The sequence below is a fragment of the Pseudopodoces humilis genome, chromosome 6 (assembly GCF_049639895.1).
Source record: "Pseudopodoces humilis isolate 2021_Gansu_Grassland_sample_001 chromosome 6, ASM4963989v1, whole genome shotgun sequence".
NCBI classification, from domain to species: Eukaryota; Metazoa; Chordata; class Aves; order Passeriformes; family Paridae; genus Pseudopodoces; species Pseudopodoces humilis.
This window is the reverse complement of record NC_142205.1, coordinates 8,208,843-8,222,973: the sequence shown is the minus strand read 5'-3', so window position 1 is coordinate 8,222,973 and position 14,131 is coordinate 8,208,843. Positions and strand designations below refer to the sequence as shown.

Genomic DNA, 14,131 nt, shown 5'->3' with positions numbered 1-14,131 from the left:
AATTTTTAGCCCACAGTGCCACTGAAACTCAAATTCCCTTGTGTGGAAGGTCCAGCTGAAAGTCTCAGCCACTGGGATCTTCATGAGGTGAGTCTGGGCACACATATGCACCAAAATGTCTCTACTGGCTTTATGAGAAGCTGAGACTCCTAATCCAAGCTCTGATGCTGGATGCCTGAAGTGAGGCTGTGTGAGATGCACCAGTTTTACGGTTTGTCTCATCCCAGGCCTCAGATAACAGGCTGCAGAGGAGCCAGGATATAAACAAACATTATATAGCTTGACTCATCTAGAGCTGGTCACACAGTCTAGCCCTGATCTTCAGTTTTAAATAATAACAAAATTGCACTGTTTGTTTTAATATTTTTTCAAGGTATCAATGTAGTTTTTCCTAAAATTCTAAGTATTGTGATATCTGCAGTAGGGCATTCTGTATCCACCACCTAAATGGGTACAAGGTGTTATTTCAGTGTCACTTATACTACTATAAGCTTAAAGTACTGTCCTTTTTTCGTTCTTTATTTATTTTTTTCTCTTATTTTTCTCTTTTTTTTTTTTTTTTTTTAATTCCAACATAAAACAACCAGACATCACACTTACAGAGTCTGGCCACTTTTTGTGGCAAATGCCAGGGTTTTTAAGAAACATGAAAAAATTTCCAGCTCCTCCTGCTGACAGAACCATGTGGTCCAAGACATGGTTCTCAATTCACAGAGAACAAGAGCCAGTCTGCATGGAAAAGTTCCAGAAATCTGTGCTATTTTCTCACCTCCAACAAAGCTGAAGAGGAGAGACACATGAAAACATTTGCATGACTTGCTTAGCTATTACATCCACTATTGGCTATCACCATAGCTAAGGGATACCAGCCCTAAATTAATTTTGGAAGATGAGAAAATTCCAAGAGATTCACAGAAGTTTGTTTAGTGTCTGAAGAAAATCATAGTGAATCCCAGAGAGCTGTCAGAAATATTTTTACTTAATTTCCTTTTTCTACAAAGAATACACACCTAATAATTGTTTGCTAAAAGAGAAAAAGTTTCCTCCAAAGCAATCAGAATGTTCAGGCATTTAAAGGGAAGATGATTAGTAAGGATAGACATCTGGTTGCTTCCTTGGAAAATTTCATATTGATTCCTAAGTGTTACAGGTGTTGAAAGTTACATCATTGAGGTGGGGGAAGAAAATTTATATATCCAGTTAAAATGGTTTACATTAAAGGCCTGAATTGAATATGTGTGCATAAAAGGAAGATGCAAGCAAAGTTTCTGGTTTCAGAGCTAACTCTATTATTACAGTCATGGGCACACATGGCAAACAGGGCAGTTAATCCCAGCCTAACATGAAGTTCTACATCGTTGCCTACTCACATGGCCATCTGCCCTTTGCTGGATTCAAACAGATAAAAAACCACAGGCACAGAAGAATCTGCATCTGGTGACTTTTACAACAGAATGGCAGGAGATTAACACCAGGCACAACCCCAGAGAGGCCAAGACACAAAAACAGATACAAGCAGTATGAAACATGAATAACAGCAAGAAAGCCCCCTTTAAACACAAGGGGAGTAAAATAAGGGAGACAAAACCTAAGGGAAGAGTTTATTCTCTGTTCAGCAGAAGGGGAAAGTTAATCAAGTTGATGCCTTGAAAAATGATACAGAACTAAGCATCTCTTTTATCTACCAGTGAAAATAAAGCGAGCTAGCGAGCGGAAGGCTCACACAACTAATACCAGTGAACGTATTTTAGGTAAAAACATTTAGCAGAAATTTCCTCTGGTTACTAATGCATGTAGGTTTGTGATTGGTCCCTTTTCTATGTTTTGATCTACCTGGAGCTCTCTTTTTACTCAGGGCTATCACCAGACCTACCACAGGAGAGTGAAAGAACATACAGCAGCCACCATCAGCAATTACTGATGAGGGCTCAGGGAAGATGTGACTTATGCCAGTCTTGGAAAAGGGTAAGTGCAGTGACTGTGTTTAAAATGAAGAAGAGAATTGGAAAACAAAACACAAGCCAATTTACCATCCATGCCTGAGAATGTTTTGGAAGCAATAATCCACCAAAATTTTGTAAGAGTTTGAAAAACAAGAACTGGAATTGCAAACAAGAGCTATTTGTCAAGAATCAAGTCAAACTAGTTTGGTATCCTTCTGTGGCAGGGTGACAGGCTTTGCAGATAAGGAAAGACAAACTTAATTTCAGGGCAAGCTCTGCTGCTGTGTAACACAGCATTGTCAGAAGCAAACTAAGTAAACATCTCTGAGGCCAGCAAAACTGGCTGGGTCACTGCTGAGAGTTAGCAGTGGGTCACTGCCCCCAAGGGAAGATGTATCACATCAGGACTGCAATGATTCAGTTCAGGGGTTATTTAGCATTTCATTAGACAACTGGATAATGAGAAAGCAAAGTGGTTATTTCAGATGTAACTTCAGCCCAGAGCTTATAAACAATGCTGGGGGAGAGGACTAGAATTCTAAATGAGGCAGACAAGCTGGAATAAAGGGTCTAAAAACCAAATGAAATTTTATAAAAATGAGAACAAGGTGTTGCCCTTCATCAGGATTAATCAACAGCTCATATTTGGAACAGGGAACAACCTATTGGGTGCCACTTCTATGGTGAAGCTAGGGAGTCAGAAGCTGAAAAGGGTTTATAATAATCTGTCATTCTCCCCAAAAATACAATTATACTGGGACATACAAAAAAGAAGTGCAAGAGCTTAAGCTGCCTTCAGCACAGGGCCTGAGCTGCAGTGCTGTGCCTGGTTTGGTCACTGCAGTACCAGGAACTATCAGAGACACCACCAGCAGCAGAAACAACCACGGGTTTAAATGGCATCCAGAAGGCACAACCAAAGTCCCTAGAAAACTTCTTAATAATGAGGATGGCACTGGGATGGATTTTCTGCAGAAGGAAGGGGAACATTTAAGCCTGCAGGTATAAATTAGACATTGTTTGGGAATGGCATTGGGATAGTGGCCCTGCATAAAGACAAGGGAATAACTGAGAGATTTCTTATTGATACCTTTCTCTCCCTGTCTCTCCTAATTTTGTGATTAAGAATAATTTTGTTCCCCAGGCAGTCATTCCAGCTCTCTGTGTTTTAGTTCCTGCACAAACACAGATACCCCTGGGAGAAATTCATTGCCCTTGTGCAGCATATGAAATTCAGGCTAATTATTTCTCCTCCCTCAATTATCAAGGCAAAGGAAATGCTTTTTCTGGTTTAAGCAAGTACGATTTCAGAATATTCCCATTCTGTGATGGGTCAGTGATAAGGCAATTCAGAGACATTTGGCTGTAGGGCAGTTGGTAAGGCCCACAGTTTCTTAATCTGCCTTTAAACAAGTAAACCACAACCTTGCCAATGAATTAAGAGGTGAGAGGCTGGTGCACTATTTGACATTTTAGCCCACAAACAGAATAAATTGTATTTCTTTTTTCTGACAGCCATCTCAGGCCTGAGAAGGACTGAAAATAAAATCACCATATACTTACCTTGTCCTTCATGCTATGAGATAATGATTCATCTTTGCTTGATGGCTCAGGATTTTCTTTAAATACTAAGTCAGAGATTTGGCGACGGGAAAAATCTCCCTTGTGAAATGACCAATTTGTTCTTGGCATCATTGCTTGACAAGTTCCCTATCTTAGAGCTTCCTGGAAAACCCTTCAAGAGTCTGACCACAAACTGAACCTTGGTCAGACTGCAAGGCTTTGAGACGCTGAAGCTGTCCCAACAAAGTCCATGTGGCATTGCAAAAGAGGGATGTGGCTGCAAATGAAGTACAATAGAAATTTAGCATTAAGATCCTTTAGTGTAGGAACAAGTCAACTCCAAGAGGCCTCTTTGACCACAGTCTAAGATATAGGGAAGCACCCAGGCTTGATCAGTTCTCCAGAAATCAACTGAAGCCAAGTGTCACAAGCATCTTTAAACACTTTCAAAAGCTTAGAACGCTTTCAGCTATGCAGGAGGGGCTGTGTCAAGCTGTTGTGAAATGAAGGTCAGTTCAGACTTTTGGTTCCAAGAAAAAATAAGAACCACTGGCAAAATACCAATTATCCTAGCTTATTTATGAGGTTTGCACTGGGCTGCTGGAAATCAGCAGTCATTGCTGCTCTGGACATGTGGTCAATTTACAGTGCAGGCAAGGGCTGTGTGCTGTTTGCGTGCTCTGAATGCCACTGGGGATGAAGCTGAGCTATTTGCCTTGTTACTGCCAATCTTACCCCTGTCTAGGAAGACATAGGCATGTCATTTTCTTGCTTGTGTGTAAAAATCCTTTACTGAATTTTTGTGTTTGGGAAGAAACTGTTGGTTGATACTTTAAGTGCTGGCATTTGGGCAGGTTATTCCATGGCTACCAAAACCAGAGTGACTGAAGGCACAGGCAGCTCTCTGCACAGCCTGTCTGTGCTTACAGAAAGGGCAGCTGGGGAGATCTCGTTCTGATTTAGCAAAGCTATTGACTTCCAGGTGGTGGTTCAACCTTCCATGTGTAAAATTGTATATAAAATGAATGTGCAGCATACCAGCTGTAAAAAGGCATTTAAACATTGTTCAGGTCCTGCTTCAGTGCAAGCCCAAATTGTGCGTTAGTTATATTTAGTGCTGTTGGCTGAAACCAGACACGGTTCACAGGCTGGATGCTGTGGTACAGTGTATATATAGTCCAGGATGAATGCAAGAGCTGCTTAGGCAAGAAGCCTTGTGTAACAAATTTAGTGCATGGATGAAGTTCTGCTCTTTAACCGAGGAAAAAAAATAGCCCACGATGCCCAGAACTTTAAGAGACAAGCACTGCAGGTGGCCTCCATGAAAGCCTGGACTTTAAGCAGTCACAAACATTGGTAACTCTGGGCTTTGTGCAGAAGTTTGTGTCCTCCCCAGACCCCACATTAAACTGAAAAGTTGCTAGGTGAAACTGCATGGTTATCTTCATAGGTTGCAGTCAAAAGATCAAGATACAACCTCACTAAACCTATGGATTTTAAAGGCTGTTGGAATTTATGTAAAGGAAGTTTCATCTGGTTTGGTGCAGAAGCCACACAAAGCAACAGATTTTGTCAGCACTGGTTGCCTAAATTAACTTAACAAAACTTAGTGCAGATTTAGTTTTAAAAGTATTTCTGTTAGCAGATCTTTCCATTAATTTGGACAAGATGAAACTCTCTTATAAAGAAAAGCTCCTACGCTTTCTATTTTGTAGAAAACTCTCATAGATGAATATCCTTATACACATCAAAATGTCATGTTATAAACACTTTTAGCACTTAAAGCTAAATAGAAGCTGTTTTTTTCTCTTTCTCTAACAACTCACATGGGTCTCTAACTGCACAAAAATCCCAGTGATAGGACTCCTTCACTTTTCTGTCTGTTGCATACTTTTTCTGCCTGTGTTGCTTTTGCATAGCCAAATACTTTATGGACTTTAGGAATAAAATAAAAGTACTGGATAAAAATAAAGTTTTAAAAGAAAAGCATCAATTCTTAGAAAACATCTATTAGATGTAACTTGGGGCTGAGGCTACCATTCTGTTTGTCTGAGCATGAACATTAAGTGCAGCTGTTAATGCATACACAGAGAATATTCACATCCACCACATCCAGACAAGTAATTTAACATTGTTGTTCCTTGAAATCCTGCTTACTCTGTGGAAGGGTCTAACTTGCATCAACAGTCAGAAGTCTTTCCAGCTGATCTGGACTCACAAAGAAAAGTGAAAATATGAAGAATAATGGGAGGGTTGCCAGTCCTGCCCCATTTTCAGACTGTCTCAACAAAGAGAACAATCTATAGTTTTGTCACTTGAATTACCAGAAAAGTGCAGAGTCACTTACTTTGATTTAAACAGCAAAAGGTGCTCAAGGTTAATGAAGACAAGCTGATGTGGTAGCAGGTTTTCAGAAAGTTCATGGTTCAGAGCAAGAATCAAATGATGACAGCCCTGACTGTGAGGAAGGAAAAGTGTAGGCAGATCAATGTAAAAATAGAATATCTGCAGATATTTGCATTTCCTTTTTCATGGCACCCATGCCTGGAACTCTTCTTCTTATGCTTTAAGTCACTTTTTAAGCTTCAGGTGTTTAGAGGTCTTGAAAATATAATCTCTGTCATTCCTCAACTCTACAAAGTCACAGCTGGAGCAGCAAGATGGAGTTGGTAGGTTAAGGAATATCTACATGGACATTAAACTGCAAACCCATGTAAATTAATGGTATGCTTGAAACTGGAGCAACAGGCCAAAATATTTTAAACTGTGATTTTTATTTAATAAGCTGACCATTACCTAAAGGTGTGATGGCCACCTGACAGTGCATTTGACGTAATTTCTCTGCCCCAAACAGCTTTCAGTACGTTTATAAAGCAAGAGGCACCACATAATGTAGAACAGGGAATAAAACAGGACAAGGTGGACAGCGAGAAGGATGAATGAGTGTTCTGATGACCCCATTATATTTGTATGTAACAACAGTTTGGATTTAAGAGGAACCTCTGGATTTTGAGGAGAAAAAATACACATCTTGTAGGAGGCACAGCTGGAGATTCCCAACACCTGGAACACATGGTAGGTCAAGAGCATCATCCTCATGTTTGCTCTGACCCTGCACCCATTAGGTTTTGTTTAGTGCATCCCACTGCTTGAAAGGGACAGCAAACAGCTGTTCTAGGGTCACTTATGGTTTCATAAACTTCTGTCATCCTCTTCAGCCATCTCTTGTCTAGACTGAAGGTTCCCAGTCTGTACATTGCTTCTGTTTCTCCTAGCCCCTTTGTCAGCACTTTATATGGTTCTGCTGTATTCTTGTTCTCTATGAAAATGGTCTTGAGTCTTGTCACACTGTCATACTAAACCTGATTTTACATATTCAAATTCTTCAAAAATTTCTTTTCACTTGCCCAGAACAGATATTCTAGTTGCTGGGTGCAGTTCCCATACCTCCCTGCCAATCCTTTTTCAGAACTGGTGGCATATTAGCTGCTCTCCTGTCATTTGGGAGATTTTGAACAAGCATTAACCCAGAACAGTAATTGAATGAAAAGATAATTGTAAAGGTGGACTTTAAAAGAGCAGCAAAAATCTGCTAGGAAAATCCTGGTCCTATTAGAGCTTCTGCAGACTGAAAGGAATCTTATTTTTTTCAGATTCTGAAGAAAAGAATGAGAAAGTTATTTCTTTCCCCATCTATCCCCATCCTGGCTCCTTTCTCTTGGGGCAACAGCCCAGTTCTGTCCCGTGTTTCACTTCCCCAGTTTTGACAAGGTGGATCATAAAGTAGAGGTGCAGCAAAACAACTGAAGGAATTCCAAATGGTCGGATTTTCTCTCGTTCAAGCCAGTGTCTGTGCAATCACCAAGGGAAAAATCATGAAGATCTATAGGTGTTTCCATCTTGCAAACATGGCTGGGTTCCTGTCCACACCTGTAACAAGCCAGTGAGATTACACCAGCCTGGGGGACAGACCACAGAATAATTCAGCTTCAAGAACAGAGCTTTCATCTGAAAATGAGCTGTTCTGGGACTTCCTCCAAGTCCTGCAATAGGAATGTTAATTTTTAGGTAAAAAGAGGTCCTTCCACACAATGTCTTCCCTGAACAGGTGAATTCCTCTTCTCTGGGAATGAAATGCTGATGTTGATTAGCACTATAAGTCTGTCAATCCTTTGTAAATTGCAGTGCCACTCATTGCTCTGGCAGTGCTGCCATCTGGACTAAAGGGGCTGCTGACCTGAGGAGTATCAGCCCCCCACCACTGCACCCCTGCAGTGACTACAGGGTCACCAGGGGCCTGGTGGCAGTCACTGAGGGGCCTGGAGTGCACTGAGAAGCCCCTGGGACTACAGGAGGGCAGTGCCAGAATGGGAGGGGAAATGGAGGTTGAAATGGAGAAAAGACAGGTTCAGAGCAAAACAGGGGAACAAAGCCAAGCTAGAAAGAGAATGGGGACAAGCCAAGTGCAGCAAAAGCCAAGGAGCTCTGAGAAGCCATTGTGCTGCAGCCAGAACCAGCTGAAGCCCTCCAAAGGAAGCTTTGCTCCCAGAAATCCTTAGAGTGTTCTGCCATGGATAAGGACTGCTGCTCCTTCCCACTGTCTGGGAATGGAGCTGCAGGCAAGGCTTGCACTGACTGACTTTGCCAAGCAGCCTGAAATGAGCAGTGCCAGTTCTCCCCTGCTGTGTGAATGGACTCTGAGAAACACACAGCACAGCTGCTCCTTAAGGGACTTTGGAAAAATAACATCAGAATCCTTTCTCCTGTTCACACTGGGCTTCTGTGCTGGCCTGTGTCCTGGTCACACACAGCAGGGCACGCTGTGCTTCTCCATGTACAGGGATTGGTTTTACCAGCTCTGGACAGGTTTGGAAATCCATTCAGGCTCCCTGCAGTGTTCCCCTGCTCCCCTAGCTGTTGTTAGCATACCTACAGCTGCAGTGGCAGAGGTTGTGTTTCTTCTCTCATCCACTTCCAGCAAAGTCACACCAATTTATTTACAGAAGCAATGCCACAGGCAGGAACTTTCTTCCAAATTCAGCTGAAGAGATGTTTACTTTGAGATGTCCCATCCACTTCCCAAGCCAAGTCTCAACGTTGGAATTATTTGAGACAGCTCTAAATCACATCAGGCAAACTCCAAGCACCTACTCAGAGTGCTCAGCCCATTTCAGACTTGTGAGTGGACACAGTATCTTACAATAAACGGGGACAGGTGAGGATGAAACAATCTCAGCTTTCGGGTACAAAGGTCTTTCTTCATGCCTGAAACAGAGGGAACAGTTTTCAAAGGCAGCTATGGGGGAAAACCAAAATATTTGGAGTTCAGTCCATCACAGGATGGACCAAACATGTGACCTAATCATTGTGTTTCACTTGAAGCAAAATAAGGCACAGTCTCACAAAGAAACTTCTTGGCACTGCATGGAGATGTCCTTCAATGTGATGCTGAGCAGTTTCTGGTGGCAGCATTTGGTACAGCTGGGTCTGGCCAGGTTGCCTAATTGTACCCTGATTCTCCTTTTTACTCTATCCATTTGACCTGCTAAAATAAAGCTACTCAGAAATTCACTGGGTTAAGAATGGGGTGTCCAGGTAAGGAGGGGAAGGAACCAAACATTTGAATTAAAGAAAACAATACTCTTCTGCAGGATAACAGAAGGCTCAGCACTGAGATATAAACTGCTTTGGTCCAAAACCAGCAGACCTGTAATTCCTCATGACACACACCCCATTACAGCTGACAGAACTACAACATGCCTGAAGGTGGTCACAGCACAGACAACAAACAGAAAGGACTTCATCATCTTTAATACACAGGCAAAGCCTACAGAGACCACAATGCCATGTCTCAATGTAACTGGGTAAGTTGCCACAGACATATGTTCATATTAGAGACAAAAACGAGCTGCACATGTCTCTAGGGCACTGATCTCCAATATTATCTTGGGGGTTACACTTGGCAAGTTCTGATTAAAAATCAAAGCAGGTACATTTTCCCCCCCACCCTAATATCAAGTAACAGATTTCAGTGAATTGAGCCTTCACTGGCAATCCAGCAGATGGGAGAAGAGGGTACTTTTTAAAAAAGATACAGAACAGACAAATACATCAGAGACAGGGCCCCGATCTCACTGGTACATTGGGGCATACATGCTTGCAATGTGAGCTCCATAAAGCTGTATTTTATACAGCTGCATTTTAAAAACCGCTGGGCCGGTGACTCTCCTCAGGTGTCTCCAGGATTCAGTTCAGTAGATTGGCAGCTACACAGTCACACAGATTTCTCTTTTCCACCTGAAGAAGCAGAGTTTCTGTCTATAAGAGGGAGGAACAATATCATCAAAAAACAAGTGTCAGCAACTAATTAGCTCCCAAAGAAAAGTTAATTTTCTTTTTATTCTACAATTTGGAACTAGTGGTATGAAGTGAATTTTGGGGTAAAAAATCAGACTTATTGTTTACTACTCTGCAAAATTATTTCCCTTTTGTGAGATTAATTGGCATACCAACATAGAAAAATAACTTTGTCCATGTCCCAGGAAGTAGTGTTTTCTTACAATCTTATTTCAATAGCACAAACTGGAGCATAAGTCCAGAAGTTCATTTGAGGCTTAACTGCCCTCCCCACCCTTTCCAAATCATGTCAGAAATTTTATTTTACTTAAAAACAGACTCAGAATTTAAATTTAGACTATTACAGCCTGAATCCGCTCTCATTGAAGAAATTAACTTCTTTAACTTCTCCTGTTTCACTAATAGGAAGATTCAGTAGTTCCTGACAATATGTTTTGGAGCCTAAAACAGAGGAGAGGTGCCCAGCTGGCATGGAGTGGCATCACAGTTCAAACATGTGATGGGATTCCTGGCTTCTTTAAGGAAAGGGGTCCCAAACTGGTGAAAGCAGAGGTCTCTGGGTTGAGCAGAGTTTCATCAACATCAGGAGATGTCTGTTGCCCACAGATCCCTGTTTCTGAAGCAATGAGGGTGGATTGTGAACTTCCAAGAGCTGGAGCTGGGCATGATCAGAAAGGCCTGCATCCTCTCACAGCCTACCTGTGTGAGAAAGGGCTGAGGACCAGGGAGGGGGAACTGCAGGGCTGCATAAGGAAATTGGGGAATCCTTCCTCTCCTGCACACACACAAATGCACACTTGGGTTTTCCTGCCTGTCTGGAACACTTGTTGCTTCAGTACATGCATGATGCAGCAGAGCTGTTTGACATCAACATCATATCTTCACCTCAATTTGTCAGCTGAAGCTGTGCCTGAAAATCAGCCTGACCCAAGAGAGAACTCCCCCCTTACTGCAGTAGCTGTGGGAAGAACACTCACCAAATTAATCCCTACTGGTGTAACCAGCTACACATAAAAAAAAAAGGCATTATGAAGACTACCAGCTCTAAATGCCAACCAAACCCATCCTTAATCTGCCTGACTTGGATTTTTGTAAGTGATGGAGTTGCCATGTGATTAAAGGCTGTGTTTTAAAAGCTGTGTTATCCATTGACCCACATCTAAAGGCACTTAGAGCAGAGCTGGGCTGAAGCATCCTGCTCCCCACTTGCCTTCTTAGTGCAGGAAAAGTCATCTGCTGCTCAGGCTTTTTTCCCCAGATGATAAATCTCAGGAAAAAATACAGCCCTGTGGCTTTATATTAAATCAGGTATCACTTTTGATTGTTTCAGCTGCCGTGCAAAACTGAAAAGATCTGATCAGACTTTGCTAATCATTGAAAAGACACTCAATCACCACCTTCTCACCACCTCACTGACATCATTTACAATGGTTTGAATAAGGAAGCTTGACAGCATGCCAACATCTTTGGAGCTGAGACCCAAGGCTGTACACCATCTTCTATATCTTTAATAACTTTTTCAAGCCTTTCTTTTTTATTTTCAGGAGCACATCTAGCTTACTGTGCTTTAAATATTCTAAATAACCACAGGCAGTTTATAAAACAATAAAGAACAAAACGAATGTCAGTAAATACAGCTTTGCTGACTGTTCTGTGAGCATGATCACAAAACTATTTGCACTCGGATTTGTTATTATTGCCTGGTAGGTTAAAATCTGTTTCTATAAAAAGAAAACAAAACCAAACCAAACCAAACCAGCAACACCCAACCAACCAAACCAGACCTAGGAAAAAAAAACCCCAACAAACCCAAGCAAAAACCATAAAAAGAAATCAGATTTTTAACCTACAAAAAGAGATGTTAAGTTCCAGCTAAAAATGCAGTTACTGATCTCTTTAAAGTTATAATGCAGTGTGCACTGGTTAACTCTGAAAAATGGGTTGGAGTTCTGAGAACAAGTGAAGACGCAGAGTGAACGGTGTAGCCCATGGACCGGATTTCTTTTCCAGTTTGTTTTATAGCTGACTCCCTGCTGGGCTATGTCTTGAGGGGCTTTTAGATGCCACAGGGAGCTGGCTGTGAACTGGCTCAGTGGTTGTGGTGGGAGCAACTCCCTCCCAGCAGCACAAGACCCCACTCCCCAGTTCATGATCACATGCAGCACTTTGGCTGAGTGCTGAACCACAGATATCTCCACAAAATATTGCGCAGTTAGTTCTCACTGCCAAAACAGCTACTCCAGCCTGCTCTGAGGGGCCAGCAGCAACAAAAAAATGTACAGAGAGGGGTAAACATATTTGATAAGTGTAGAAATCAGCCTGTCAGAAGTGGCCTGTGACCCTTCCCATGCAGTCAGCCTGACAACTTGTGAGGGATCATCACACCAGTGCAGGTTACAAACACAGCTAGAATTGGAAAAGGAAGGAGATCCAGTCTATGGCCTTCATAAAAGGGTCTGTGACCTATGCTAGGGTCAGTTTGCTTTGAGACACCATATAGATCAACCCAGGGCCAAATGAAGTGTGGGAGCTCTTGAGCAACATTCTTGTGCAATAAAATGATATACAGGCTTCCCCTGTACAGAAGTGCAGGGTGAGATGTGCAGGAGGAATTAAATGAGACTTTCCTCTCTAAGCTTTTGGGAATCCCTCCCCCTCCAACACAGCTAGGAGCTGCTTAGTCATCATCTAACAATCTTGCCTGCAAACAAAGGAGAGTTTTTCAAGGAAATTAATATCTCCACTGGGAATATTAACAAAGGGAATTGTATTTTCAGGGACAGGAATATTTGCCCCACAAAGCAGCAAAACAGACTAAAACAGTCAAATGTGAAATATATATGTGGCTGAAAGCAGTGGTCCTAAAACCCTCCTTTTGCATTAAATTGTGCCACAGCTGAATAATAGAAGTAAGAATTAAAATACCCTAGAAGTCAGTTCCAAGAAGTCCTCAACTATTAAATATTTCCATGTCTTTTGAGGGTGTAGGCAGAATTCCTAGCTTAATGACTGCAGTAGGCCTATTCTACTCATGGAGAACTGAAGGATTTCAATATGAATTCAATTATTTAGATTTTAAAGTGATAAGGAAGTGGTAGGTTTGTTTTCACGGGAATATATCACATTTTCAGGCTTGCTATCAAATCTACAAGTGTGAAAGCCAATAATAGGACATTCATCTCAACTGGATTTTTTTCTGTCCTCATTTTATCTCTTTGGCTGTCTTTTATTCTTATTTTTTTTAAAAGTATTGAAACACAGTTGCTATATTTGGGGTTCTTATTGCTACTTCTGCTTTGGACATATGTGTATTATGAAGTTTTTCACTTGGTCTGCAAGCTGAAGGTTTCATAAAGGTCACTGCCATAGCCAGACACCCAGAGAAAACATTAAGAGATTTTGCATCAAGATGTAGAAATTCTGATGAAAAGTTCAAAGGTTTGTAGAAGGAAGAGGTGTGCTAGGACCACTTTACAGCACAATCTGAACATCTTGTTTGGGCTGTATAAAGTGCTTAGCAGATTCATTAGCAAGATTTCTTCATGAAGCCCCAAATATATTTGACCTGTAATTATTGAACAGATTTTGTTTGGCTGTAAATGTGCTACACACCAATCTGGTTCTGCTGGAATGTTTGTTTATTTTTTTGTAGTATGTCAAAATTCAAGGCATCTTCGTTCATGCACTTGTATTTTCACTTAAACATCGAGTGCTTGAAGTAACCTCAAACCATTCCTCAAAGACAATAGTTTGCTCTGAGCTGTGAACAACCTTGACCATAGATTAGAAAAGCAGAAAAGTTTCAGTGCCTTCTGTTGAGCAATCTGTGCAGGAGTGTATCTATAGCACTTCAGCTAAAGGGGACACAGGAGGTGGGGACAAAGCCACCCTCCTGGGACACCACCATCTGACAGCAGCTGGGACACAGGTAGGCACAGATTGCAGGCTGCAGCAGCAAGAGGCAGATTCAACATCCCCCACAGAAAGGAGGTTCCAAAGCTGGCAGATTCTGCACACTGACTGCAAGCCAAACAAGTCCCATTCCCTGTGCTCTTCTACTTTGTGGCATTTTTCATCATTATGAAATCAGAGAAATGTAAAAAGTCTCTACAGATGATGTTTCTTCCCTTGGCTTCTCCCCAGGGATAAAAGCATGTGCAGGGGAGTATTTTATTTTAGTAGGCTTTTTGTTTGAGCTGGCTCTTTCCTTTTGGGTAATAAATATAAATGTTACTCTCACCTCACTCCCCCTGACATAAAAACAAATG

The 14,131-nt window shown here is 41.6% G+C and overlaps 1 protein-coding gene across 6 annotated transcripts in view; it reads right to left on the bottom strand.

Annotated features, from left to right (window-relative positions):
- Window positions 1–6,261: 6,261 nt before the first annotated feature.
- Window positions 6,262–14,131, bottom strand: part of LOC102113041 (NELL2-interacting cell ontogeny regulator 1-like) — a 36,053-nt gene continuing 28,183 nt past the window's right edge. For all 6 annotated transcript variants that reach the window (XM_014262502.2, XM_088056392.1, XM_088056391.1 and 3 more), the window contains one exon: window positions 6,262–9,824. In XM_014262502.2, the coding sequence (XP_014117977.1) occupies window positions 9,753–9,824 (72 nt within the window). In that variant the 3' untranslated portion in view covers window positions 6,262–9,752. The remainder of the gene's footprint in view (window positions 9,825–14,131) is intronic.